The 12,399-nt window shown below is 65.4% G+C and overlaps 2 protein-coding genes across 3 annotated transcripts; one reads left to right on the forward strand and one right to left on the reverse strand.

Annotated features, from left to right (window-relative positions):
• Positions 1 to 898: 898 nt before the first annotated feature.
• Positions 899 to 9,317, forward strand: TPRN (taperin). Its single transcript, XM_023243100.2, has 4 exons — positions 899 to 2,812; positions 8,281 to 8,524; positions 8,604 to 8,710; positions 8,820 to 9,317. Exons 1-4 carry the CDS (start codon positions 980 to 982, stop codon positions 8,880 to 8,882), a joined length of 2,247 nt encoding a protein of 748 aa, XP_023098868.2. The 5' UTR covers positions 899 to 979; the 3' UTR covers positions 8,883 to 9,317.
• Positions 9,318 to 10,607: 1,290 nt separating this feature from the next.
• Positions 10,608 to 12,395, reverse strand: SSNA1 (SS nuclear autoantigen 1). Of its 2 annotated transcripts, none has more exons than XM_023243104.2 (3): positions 12,238 to 12,395; positions 11,566 to 11,765; positions 10,608 to 11,155 (listed from the first exon to the last, which is right to left on the reverse strand). In XM_023243104.2, exons 1-3 carry the CDS (start codon positions 12,287 to 12,289, stop codon positions 11,048 to 11,050), a joined length of 360 nt encoding a protein of 119 aa, XP_023098872.1. In that variant the 5' UTR covers positions 12,290 to 12,395; the 3' UTR covers positions 10,608 to 11,047. The 2 variants fall into 2 exon arrangements, with proteins under 2 accessions (XP_023098872.1, XP_044898394.1); XM_045042459.1 differs by having other exon boundaries at positions 10,608 to 11,246.
• Positions 12,396 to 12,399: the final 4 nt, after the last annotated feature.

Consider the following 12,399-nt stretch of genomic DNA (forward strand, 5'->3'; position numbering starts at 1 on the left):
CTTCATGGCATGTGGGCAAAGAAGCTGTGCTCTTGGGGTCACTGGCACCCCTTCCAGCCTTGGGATGGGGGAAGTTCAGCAGATGTTAAGAGGAGTAGTGTGGGGAGGCAACAGGGTGAAATGCACAGTGTGGCTTTTGTGGCTCCTTCTGCGTTAGAGAGCTGTGTGCGGGGAGCTTTGTGCTTCCTCACAGCTTTGCACTCCTGTCCCTGCTTGGCGGGCCCTGGATGGCAAAGTGCAGAGTAGCACTTCTCCCAATTGTCTGAGTAATAGGGTGAGTTGTGGGGGCTGGCAAGAGCTAGGGGTTCCCGAGAAACCAATTCCTCAGCACTGGGTGGATCTCCGGCATTGGCATCCCCACTAAGTCCGCGGAAGACCGAGGACCACAGGTGGGCAGTCCCTGAATGGAGTCAGGAGGCTGGTGCACAGCCCGTGTACCACTCACGGGAGCGAGAACAGCTTTCCAGTCCTGGACAGGCCCTTCTCCCACTGCACTCTGAGCGCGAGGAACAGGTGGACTGGGTGCTGGCACGATGAGGAAGGGCCGAGCCCAGCCAAGGTCACCCACCGCTCTGGGCCCAGGGGTCCGGCTGGGACTGCCCGCCAGGACCCGCCCCCTCCGGGCTCCGCCCCCCCGGTCGCTGCAGACCAATGGCGCAGAGGCGGAAGTGGGGCCGCCAATGAGCGGCGTGAGGGGTCGGGGGCGTGCCCAAGAGGCCCTTTCCCCAATGGGGACTGGCTCCGGAGACCGGCGCTATCCAACTAAGTCCCCGGGAAAGAGAGGTCAGGGCGAGCGGTCTCCAATCAGCGCGGCCGGCCGTTCTCCCCTGTCGTAGGTGGGGCCGCCGGGCGCGGGGCGGGTCCGAGCCGGCCCCCCGCCGTAGACGGCGGGCGGGGGGCGTGGCCGCGGCGAGAAGGCCGGCGCCGGGCGGCGGCCGCAGTTCCCGGCGCGCGCTGGCTCCGGCGCCCGCTCCGCAGCATGGCCGGCCTGGGGCGGCCGGGCCCGGGGCCCCGCGCCGCAATGCCCGCCTGGAAACGGGAGATCTTGGAGCGTAAGCGGGCCAAGCTGGCTGCCCTAGGCGGGGGCGCGGGGGCCGGGGCCGAGGCGGGCGCGGCGGAGCCCTCGGGGCCGGCGGCGGAGCGGCTCGTGCTGGCCGAGAGCCTGGGCCCGCTGCGCGAGAACCCGTTCATGCGGCTCGAATCGGAGCGGCGGCGCGGGGCGCGGCGCGGCGGGGGCGAGGGGCCGGCGGGGGCGCGGCCGGTGCAGCAGCTGCTGGAGCTGTACCGCCGCGTGCCTGGCGTGCGCACCATCCGCGCCGACAACATCCTCATCATCGAGTCGGCTCCCGGCTTCCAGCCTGCGGGCCCTGGCCCGGACCCTGGCCCGGACCCTAGCCCTGGCTCGGCCGCCCGCATCCGCGCAGCCGAGGTGCTCGTGTATGAGGCGCCGCCGCCACCCGGCCGTGTCAGCCGTCTGCTCCAGAAGTTCGACGCTCCGGCCGCGCCGCTCCGCCGCGGGAGTCCGGAACGCGGCCGCCCCCCGCCGCCGCACCCACAGCCGGCTCCCGGCCCCGCCGCCCCGCGCGTGGGCGAGCGCGCCGCCCGCTTCGAGCCCGAGGGCCGCGCTACAGGACCCGGGACGCGGCGCAGCGATTTCCTGCAGAAGACCGGCAGCAATTCCTTCACCGTCCACCCTCGGGGCCTGCACCACAGCGCTGGCCCTCGCCCGCTCCCCAACGGGCCTGCGGCCCCCGAGTCCCGGGCGGGTGCTGCCAACGGCCTCGCGGGCTCTGCGCCTGGGCCGGGCGAGTGGAAGCCAAAGGTGGAGTCGGGGGAGCCCCCTGTCCACCCGCCCCCCAGCCCCGGGACCCCCAGTGCCACTCCAGCCGCGTCCCTGGCCTTGCCCATGACCAACTCTGCCAGTGCCACTCCCAGCCAGCGCCAGTGGGTCTCCGCGGCCACCAGCGCCAATGACTCCTTCGAGATACGGCCAGCCTCCAAGCCAGACATGGATCGAATCCCCGCTGGGGACCTCCAGGCCCGGGCCCTGGCCAGCCTCCGTGTGAACTCCCGAAACTCCTTCATGTTCATCCCTAAGCGCAAGGCCTCTGGGGCCCCTCCTCCTGAAGGGAGGCAGGTGGGGGGACTGCCAGAGGGAGAGGTTGGCTGGGCCTCCCAACGCCTGGAGCTCGAAACCCAGCTGGTGCCTGCAAGGGATAGCGTGCCTGCTGGAGGGAGGAGCCCCTTGGGGGTCGACGAGGGGGAGTGCCCCAGGCCAGCTACCACCCTTGTGAACCAGGCTGTTAGGCGGCAGAGGCTGCCCTCACCACCCCTGTGTCCCTTAGCCGCTGCAGAAGCTAAGCCTGCCCAGGGCCTCGGGGTTTCCAGCTTGGCCAAGGATGGTGGGGAGCCTGGGAGGCCAGGGTTGCCTGTCACCTTCATTGATGAGGTGGACTCGGAGGATGAGGTCCCTCAACAAGCCAAACTGCCCTGCTCGGGAGCCGGGGGACCTCCTTGGTATCACCCGCACCCCACCGGGCCTGGGCACCCGTCAGGGCTCCATCACCGAGGTGGGAACACCTTCACCGTGGTGCCCAAGAGGAAGCCGGGGTCCCTGCAGGCCAACGGGGAGCCCGGGCCACAGGAGGCCGAGGAGGAGGAGGAGGAGGCAGGCAGCTTGTCAGAGACCCCTGCTGCCCTGGGGACCTCACTGAAGAAGCGCTATCCCACCGTGCATGAGATTGAGGTGATCGGTGGCTACCTGGCCCTGGAGAAATCCTGTCTCACCAAGGCCGGCTCCTCCAGAAAGAAGGTCAGCGGGGGGCACAGGGGAAGGGGTGCTGGCTGGGCGCGGGGGAGAGAGAGCTGTGGGTGTAGCAGGTGCCCACTTCCCAGGACAACTGGCCTGGCTGGGGGATGGCTTCTGTGTGGACCAGAGGAGAGCTGGGGCTGGGTGGCCATGCATGCTCCTGGAGGGGCTGGGCTGGGGGAGATCCCTGGTCTGGGTTCCAGTAGAGCCCTAATGACCCAGAGAAGACAGCTTGCTGATGGTGTACTTCGCAAGGCTGGCGAGGAGGGTCGGTCCAGCCAGCACCGTGTCTGCTTTTTTGTTCAGCTGGTCCCACTCCGGCCTGGCTTTGAGGGTGTAGCCTGCCGTGGTCTTCTGGAGTCCTGGCCTACGTGGGCCAAAGGTGCCAGGACAGAAGTGGGAAGGGGCAGGAGACCTGTGATTTGGGTGTGGTCAGATCCCTACCCCACTGTCAGCCTAGGGGCACAGCGCTGGGAGCTATTCAGTGGCTGGGGGCCGGAGGGGGGGGGCGGAGGGGGGCGGCTCTCAGCTCCGCAGAAGGCAGGCTGCCCTGGTGCTCAGCAGGACCAGGCTTCATGCAAGTGTTTATTGAACTCCTAGTGTGTGTGCCAGGGCCGGGTGTGTTGCTAGGAGCAGTGTCGACTCTCCCTCTCATGGGGGAGGACAGGCCTCAGACAGAGAGACCCAGGTGCAAGACCAGGAACTCTGCTGGAGCCTCAGTCCCCAGCTGCTCAGCGACCCGGAACCCTCTGGGCACAAAAGAAAAAAAAAAAAAAAAGTTCCTCAGATTCTTCCTGGTCATTCCAGCACCTGTGTCTGGCCCTGGGGCAAATTCCAAGGCCAGCCCCACATGACCCCCCTCAGCAGGCGTGGGGCAGACGTGTCTTCCCCTGGAACCGAGATGGTGCCTGGCAAGCTTCTGTGTCGGCCGGTGGTATCTCCAGGCTCACCCTTGAAGCTACTTCCGCCATTGGCCTCACTTGCCTTGGGCGATGGGGGTGGTGATGTGCCTTATGTCCACGGAAGCACCCCCCCTCCCCACCGATGCCTGCTGGTCGTCCAATCGCATAAGCCACCTCCTCCCTCTGACATGAGTTGGACTTGTCTTCCTCCGTGATCGCGCCCTGCTCCTTGGGTGAGGGCATCGGTGCTCCTGCCGTCTCCATCTGCTGAGACAGGCATCCACACCCAACTCCCTTCGTACTTCCGGAGGGCCCGTCCTGCCTGCCTGCCTGACCTTGACTCACCCTCTCTTTAGTGCCACAGCTCTCCCACCCTCCCTCCTACCCTTAGACACTGTCATCAACCCCACCTCCAGGCTCTAAACCACCCCTCCCCCTCGTTCCTGCTTCCTGACCTTTGACCCTACACTCTAGGAGGCAGTACCTTTCCATTCTGGCCCCAAGAAGTGGAGGTGATAACAGTTCCCCACTTTGTAGATGGGGAACCTGAGGGTGGCAGGAGGTCGTGGAGCTTGTGGGGCAGGAACTGAGTGCTGGTTTCTGCTTCTAGAGCCTCTAGAGCCCATCTGGCCCCAGCTGGGGAAAGAGCTGCGGGGGTCCTGTGTGGTAGGGTTGGGGTGAGAAGGGCGGGAGGAAGTGCTGGGAGGAAGCAGGCCCTGGCCTGGTCTCCATGCCAGCCTGAGGGAGTTGGGGGTCCAGATGGATGATGCCTGGCAAGCCGAGTGGCCTCACCAGGGCCCTGCCAGAGCAGCGTGACTACTGGAGGTGACTCCTCCTTGTGGGCACTGCCCCACCCCCGCACCAGCTGCCCGGCAGGAAGAGCCAGAGCTCCTGTTGAGTGGGACAGAGGTGTGGGGCTGCCCGGTCCTTCGGGGCAGTCCGCTGGCTCGGGCTGTCCCCTGTGTCTCGTCCGTTCCCTGGTGGTCCTCCGGCCGTCCCTCCGGGCCCTGGGCTGCGGGACCTCGCCCTCACCTGTACCACTCCAGCCAGCTTGTGGTTTGGGCCCTTGTCCAGTTTGCCTCCATCCTGACTAGGGACTTAGTGGACTGGAGGTTAGTGGGACCTTGGGGCCCTCTGGCTGACCCGGGTAGTGCTGGGAGGTACTGGGGTCTTCCAGGGGGCAGGTGAGGTATGGCTCTGCAGGGGGACTGTCAGGACAGCCTGCCCTTGAGCTGGCAGGTGCGTGTAGGGTGTTGTGACCTTGCTGGGCCTTGGAGGGCTATAGCCCTGTCTTGGTGGTGGGCGCACCCAGCGTGCCACTGTGCCTGGGAGGCCTGCCGGGGATCGGGGGGCGTCTCTACTTGATTGTCTCTGGCAGAATTGCTGATGCCCTATCTGTCCCTCCCTTAATGGCCAAGCAGGGACTGGCTGCTGGGGGGCATCGTGACCATGCCCCCTCTCACCTCTGCCCCAGCCCCCAGGCTGTGCTGCTGAGTGGGACTGTCCAGCTGCTCTCCACACCTGCCTCCCTCGGGGTTGGTGGGCTGGTGCTGAGGGCCTCTCCCCTTTGTGAGGTGCCACCTGGCCAGGTTCCTGCTTTTCTGGCGGCTCCTTCCCCTCGCCTTTGCCCTCCTCCCCTCCTTACCCTCTGGTTCTCTGCCCAGCCTGAGTGTGTCAGTGTCCCCAGGGCTCAATCTAGGACACCCTAGGCCATCCGCCCTCACTTAGGGAGTAACTGCCACCCAGACACCCCAGTCTTGCTGGCCGGGGCTTGGCCCTCAGCCTCGCTCCAGTCCCCAGACCTGTGGTGCGGCTGCCCCAGTCACCTGCTTCCCTGCCGGTGTGGAACACTGTGCCCGCCACCACCGATGTGTCATGGCTGTGTCCCCTCCGCCCTCCTTCCCCCGCTTCCTACCTGTCCCCCCCCCCCCCCAGCTCTTCCTGTAGGCACCCACCCTTCATGTTCTTCCTACAGCCCAGGTGCCACTGGGCAGGCCTGGACCCTGCTTCACTCGGCTTCCCCACCGCCAGAGGGTCTGCCTTGGGCTGGGGCATCCGGAAGCAGTGTGGGAGCTTTGGCAGAGACCGTGTGGGGTGGTCCCGTTGTCCCCGAGAACGCAGACTGAGTGGGGGATGGGAGGAGGCAGGCGTGTGCCAGGGAGTGAGGACAGGGCGGGTGCTCACCCCCAGCAGGGGGACTGGTTGAACCCGGCTCCCCGACCAGAGTCCAGGGTGGACGCCCTTCGGTAACCCGAGCTGGGTGTGCACAGGTAGGGCAGGGTGAGGGGGACAAAGGGCCTGTGAGAGCTGGAAGGTGGGCCGACCCAGGACCCACCTGCCGACTGCACTTGGCACAGAGGGCGAAGTCCCCAAGAGCCAGGTGCGTGCAAGTGCCAGCCCCTGGCCACGCCCGGCCCATCTGCCTGGGGTCTGGAGGCTGGCCCTCCCCAGCAGCATTTGTCACAGGGTGTCTTGTGATTCAGAGACCTGCACCCACAAGGAGGCCTGTGAGCCCCACCAGGCCATGGAGACTGAAGGGAGGCGGATGTGACCCAAGCCCTGGGCCCCAGCTGGGCGCAGACAGTGGCCTGTGAGCGCCGCCCCGCCCCTGCCCGGCCAGGCTGTGCCAGGCTCAGTGCCTGTGCGAGCCCAGCCCCCTCGGTCTCCCTGCTAGGAGCTGGTCATGTGGACTAATGAGGGCACGCTAATCCGGCCGGGCCCTGGCAGCCAGCCCTTCCTGTGTCTTCGGTGGTGGGGGATGGGCCTGGAGGGCTCAGGGTCGTTGGGGACAATGCTGTGTACCCAGGGGTGACTGGACGCCCTGGTCACTGTGGGGCCTTGGGTCAGGGGCAGGCCCCTGGGTTAGGCCTCTGTCTTGCTAGGCTTGGGGCGGGGGTGGCAGCTGGAGGGTTGGGTGGGGCCTGCTGTGGGGACCAGGCAGATTGAGGAACAGTGTGCCTTCAAGCGACGGGAGCAAGTATCTCTTGGTTTTGCCTGACTTGGGTGATCTGCACTCATCTGCTCTTGTCCCCGACTGTTCGTTTGTGCTGCTGGCTGGGGCAAAGCTGACTGGGCCTGGGCCTGAGATTCGCCCAGCAGGTCCGTGTGTGAACCACGCTGAGATGGGAAGCACGCGAGCTGGGGGTGCGCGTGTGGCTGTGGGAGGGAGCGGCTGGAGCATGTGCCCTTGTTTGGGGACACTCGCTCAGCCTGGCATTGCCCCCTGAGGCCAGTGCCGGGGCCCCCTCCGCTGCCCAGGCTGCGAGTCCAGCTTTCCTGTGAGGCCCCTGCATGTCCTGCTGTCGCTGGGCCCCATGGTTCTCTGCCTGGGGGCCCAGCTCCTGCCTCCGGCTCCTTCCAGGGGAGGAGGGGAACTTGAGCTGGCTGCTGGAGTCTTGTGCTCAGGAGTTTAATGTTTCGGGCTCCTGCAGGGCCGCTCCCATCTGCTGCAGGCTGGTGCCTCTCGTATTCGTTACCAACCTGCTGGGCCTGGCCGAACCCTGCTGAGCAAGTCTGGTGGGCCTGTGGCTTTAGTGGGGAGTGGAGTCCTGGGTCAGGGAGTGCGAGGGTCCATCTGCCATCCTGCTTGCGCCTCGCTTCCTCTCCACACCAGCAGCCTCGTCTGCACTCTGAGGCCGTTGGGAGAAAAGGGGATTTGCTCAGGCATGAAATTCTGCAGCCTGCAGAGTGGGCGGGGTAGACAAGGGCCAAGTGGACAGCCCAGGCGGGAGGAAAGGGTCAGCGCGACCCCCACTTGGGTGCAGTTTTGGTCTAATTCTGACTTGTCTGTAAAATGGGGTGATGGCATTTGGTGTCGCCCCCCTGGGGTTTGGCATATGCCAGCCACCCTGCTTTGCCACCTCACGGACGCCCCGGGGGCCTGGCCTTAGGTGTGTGCCCCGTCCTGCCCAGCAGCACTGGTCCATGCTGAGCTGTGCAGGAAGCGTCATTCGGGTGCCTAGCAAGCCAGGATGTGAACTCGGTCCTGGAGAGAGACCCCAGCCAACAACACACTGCTGGTGGCTGAGGAGGTAGGGCACCCGAGTAGGTGGGCCCCCCGGGTGCCGTCTCACTTAGCCCCTGCTCCTGCCATAGAGCCTCTAGGTGGCTGGTGCTCCCCTGCGAAGGCAGCCCTTCAACCCTAGGAGCTGCCATAGAAGTTTCTAGAGACACTGAGACTTTGGGCTCCTGGTGCTGGCTAAGGTCTGGTCCCTGGGCAGGGTTGGTTACCCGAGGTGATGTGACCCTGGGCCTGGGGGGAGAAGGGGATGGGTGGGGTCTGGGAGGCAGGTGTTTGGACACGCTGGCCCTGGGTTGCATGGGCAGCCAGAACAACCTTCCTGGGGTCCCTGTGGCCCGGGCCTGCAGGGTGCCGGTAAAGGAGTGGTCTCCGATGAGGGGCAGCCCCCCCACCTTTCAGTTCTGAAGGGTTGATGGCATGTTCTGCTACCTGCCTGGGGCCGCCAACCTCTACCGTGCCTCCAGGGTCACTGTGCCCGGCTCAGCCTGGCTGGAGTAACCCCTGGTAGCCAGGCAGCAGAGCCCTGCTGATGTACCTCCTGTCCTTAGATGAAGATCTCCTTCAATGACAAGCGCCTGCAGACCACATTTGAGTACCCTCCTGAGAGCTCGCTAGTACAGGAGGAGGAGGCTGAGGCCCAGGAGGAGGACGGGGAGGAGGAAGAGGAGGAGGAGGAGGAGGAGTCCAGCTCAGATGGGGTGGTGGAGAAGCCCTTCTCGCTGTTCCTGCCCCGAGCCACTTTTGTGAACAGCGTGGGGCCCGAGAGCCCTCACCTGCCGGACGGCAGCTCAGGTGAGTGCCCACGTGTGGGAATGGGCGGCCCAGTGGGTAGCTGGGCCACACGTCCACACACGTGCCTCTTGGCCCACAGGCCTGTCCGGCTACACTCCAAAACACTCTGTGGCCTTCAGTAAATGGCAGGAACAGACACTGGAGCAGGCTCCGAGTGAGGTGGAGCCCACACCCAGGGAGGTCATGGTGAGCAGGGGTGCGGCTGGGAGGGCCAACACCCAAGGCCCGGGGTGGGGGGGGTGTCTCTAATGCCTGGATGAGTCCCATTGGCTCCCTCTCTGTCCCTCTCTCTCAGCTCACCCCTGCCAGTCAGAACGACCTCTCAGACTTCCGAAGTGAGCCAGCCCTCTATTTCTGACCCCAGCCCTGCCAGGATGGCCAAGGCTGAGCCCTGGGAGCCGGGCAGTGCCCAGAAGCCCGCCCTCGCTCTGCACCCCCCACCTCTCGCTGCCCTGTTGGGCTCTGCCCTGCCATATCCCACCCTCCCTTCCTGGGGTTGGCCTGAGCCTAGGGCGCCGGGGTCTCCTGCTTCCCTTGAGCCCGAGTCTCACTCTGCAGCCCTGGTTTGGGGGCACTGCCTGTGGAGGATGGACAGGGTCCCGCTGGACACCATGCCAGCAGGTGTCTGGTGCATGTGTGAAGGGCTAGGTTGGCTGCCTGTCCTCTGTGGGACTTGCAGCCCTTCCCAGCCCACACCCCCCAACTGCAGACCTCAACTCGCCCCGTTTGTGACGAATGGCAAGTTTTTTCTTGCCTCTAATGATGGATTCAATAAATACCACTGGACAAGGCCTCCTCTGCCTTCCCTGTGTGGTCCTTGGCCAAAGAAGCAGGGAGCAGGGGTGGGGTCTGTGGGGCTCCATCGAGGCCCTGGCAGCGAGGAGGAAGGTACAGCGGGAGCCCAGCCAGGACATCTGTGCCTGGGTATGGGGTAGTCCTGTGTGGCACCCCCACACGTTGCTGTCTGGCGGTCCAGGCGTTCGCTCCCGTAGCCCCGCCTGCCCTGCTTCCCCTCCCAACCACCCCCTTGGGGGAAGAGGGACCCCCGTGAGCACTTCTGGTCTCTGGGCTGACACAGTGGGAGCTGTAGGGGGAGGAGCACTTTAGGCTTGCTCTCTGGGGTCTGGTACTCTGGCTGGACCAGAGCCGTTTTTAAGGCCAAGCGCCTGGGAGGGGACGAGGAGCGGGCGGAACCTCAGGGATCTCGCCTCCTGTGTGGCTTGGAAAGCCACCTGACCCACAGGAGCCTGCAGCAAGGCTGTAGGAGGCAGACCACTTCCCTGGAGTCAGTGCTAACGGCTGGCAGGAAAACCCAGCAGAATCCAAGAGGCAACAGGAGACACAGAACTGCCCTACTCAGCTTGGAGCTGGGGAGCTGGGGCTGCTTGTAATCCAGGCAACGGATGCAAGTGCATCCCTCCTCAAGAGTCAAGCCCGTGAGAAATGCTGCTTGGCCAAACTTGGGAAGGAGAAGGGTGTTTTTAGTGTTCTGGGTGGAGTGGGCCCAAGTTTCTCCAGACCTTCTCAATACATGCTTCTCAGACCTGCCTAGCTGCAGGGACCACCATAGGAGCTAACTGGCCAACAGAGACAGTCCCAGAGAGGACTCGGGGTGGAGGGCTGGGCCCCAGGCAGCGTGGGAGGCTGGAAGTCGGCACGCTCGGTGGGACCAGGGAGAGTGGGGAGTGGTGGTGCCGTGGGGTTGGAGCAAAGTTTAGAATCCTGGAGCTGGGGCACAGCCCTGGCTGGAGAGCGTCTCCCTGGGCCAGGCCTTGTGCTGGGGAATAGGGCATCGCACAGACCAAGACCAACAGGCAGAACACCACCCGACGGGGAGGCTAAGTGCTGGAGTTGGGGGCAGGGGGCCAGCAGCCCTGGTGGGGAGAAAGGGTGGGTGACAAGGTCCCAGGGAATGCTCAAGGGTACCCTCAACTCTGTCCCCAAAGCCAACAAGGCTTGTCACAGGGAAAGCCACTCCAGGCCCTCCTCTGCCAAGAAGCCATACGGCTGGGCTCACATTGGTTCTGGGGTTGTGCAGCAGTCCCACGTCCCACACGCAGGACAGAGGACACAGGCAGTAAGCTACCTTCACAAAGACAATCTTTACTGACAGTCATAGGCCACCAGGGCAAGCTCTGAGGGGGTGGGCCCCAGCCCCTCCCCTGCTCCCCTGGCCTGGGCACCGAGGTGAGGTGGCTGCCGTGCTGGTGAAAGTAGGGAGCAGGGTCTTTCTGGCAGCCCAGGGCGGGGGTGAGGGGACCTCCGACCCGAGCGGAACTCACCCAGAGCCTGTCCTTCCCACGTCCTATGAGTACAGGGCCAGGACCCCCACCTGGTGGGCTGCACCCAGGGCTGTACTTGTCACCTGGGGCAGGTGAAGCTGGGCAACTGCCTCTTGGCACCCGAGACAGTGAAAGGAGGCAGCTGCTACCACGAAGAATAAAGACGCTTTGAAGACAGGCTTGTTGGGGGTCGAGCCACTGAGGGACGTGGGAGGCAGGCCCCTCCCCACCAATGGCCACCTCAGCTCTCCCTGCCTCCACTGCTCTTGTGCTCCGAGGCTGTGGCTTTGGTCAAGTTCCCGGCTTCCCTCTTCAGGACACTAAGCAGAGTCTGTGAGCTTTCCAGGATCTGGAAACGGGGACACGAGACGGCTGTCACTATCCCTCTCGTCAGAAGGCTCGCACAGTCCAGCTCTGCTCCTACCAAGCCGGTGCCAAGCCTGGGGCAGAAGCAGGGAGAGGAAGCCCCTGACAGGAGGGTCGGACAGGGTCAGCAGAGCCTTTAGCCCAAAGCCCCCCTCCTTGCACCCTGGGAAGCCAGACGAGATGAGCTCCGGCCCTTGCTGCCACTCTCTGCCCGTGGTCTGGGACAAGCCATAAAACTACGGTGCACAGAACAGGACTTGCACTGACAGCCCCACTGTCATCCCACAGCGGTCCTGACCATGTTGTAGTCCTGTCGCCTCTGCCCGTGGGTGCCCCCGGGCCACCCCCCGCAGGCCACAGGCATGCAGGCTCCCTGCCGGCCCCGAGCCCCACCTTGAGGTAGGCAGCCTCTGTCTCTGCGATGGTCCGGTCAAACTCGTTGCGAGAAGCAATCTTGCGCGCCAGATTCTCGTTGACTCGGGCCAGTTTCTCCGTCAGCTGCCTCACCTCGCTCTGCAGCCGCTGCTTCTCATCCTCCTCCTGCTGGATCTGCCGGCACAACTCCTCTCGCTTCTGACACAGCTCCTCGATGCCTACAGTGGGCCGAGCGGGGCAGGCGCTGTGGACCCAGGGCAGGAAGGACAGCGGCACCCCTGCCACTCTGGAGCCCACTGCTGTGTAGGAGGAGAGGGTGGCGGGAGGCCCGGGGCTGGCTCGGCCACCTTCCACCGCCGCCAGGCCAGGCTCCGACCGCCCAGGGGTTCTCGGGGTTAGAGAAAGCACCGCACCGGACCAGCGGGCGTGGCGCCCGGGCGGCAGTGCGTGCTCTAGCCATTCGTTCCTTGGCTCTCTCCACAGATACCCAGGGCTTGGTGCGTGCCACAGAGCGGCCGTGCGCCGGGCAGGTCCGACGGCCACCGGCGCCTTCCCAGCCGACACCCCCACGCACGGACCGTGCACCCCACTCGGCCGCGCGCTGCGGGCCAGCTACTGCCTCGGCCTGCACGCCGGCGAGCCCCGCGCCCTCCCAGCCCGCCCGGCAGACCCCGCCGCGCGGCCGCTCACACTTGACTAGCTCGTTGTTGTAATTCTGCAGCGCCGCGCCCTGCTGGGTCATGGTCGCCGCTTGGGCCGCGACCACTCCAACCGCCGCCAGCGCCTCGCCGTTCGCGCCTGCGCACTGCCTTCCGACAGCGCGCCCTCCGATACGTCACCGCGGCGCGCCGC

Source organism: Felis catus, chromosome D4 (assembly GCF_018350175.1).
Source record: "Felis catus isolate Fca126 chromosome D4, F.catus_Fca126_mat1.0, whole genome shotgun sequence".
NCBI classification, from domain to species: domain Eukaryota; kingdom Metazoa; phylum Chordata; class Mammalia; order Carnivora; family Felidae; genus Felis; species Felis catus.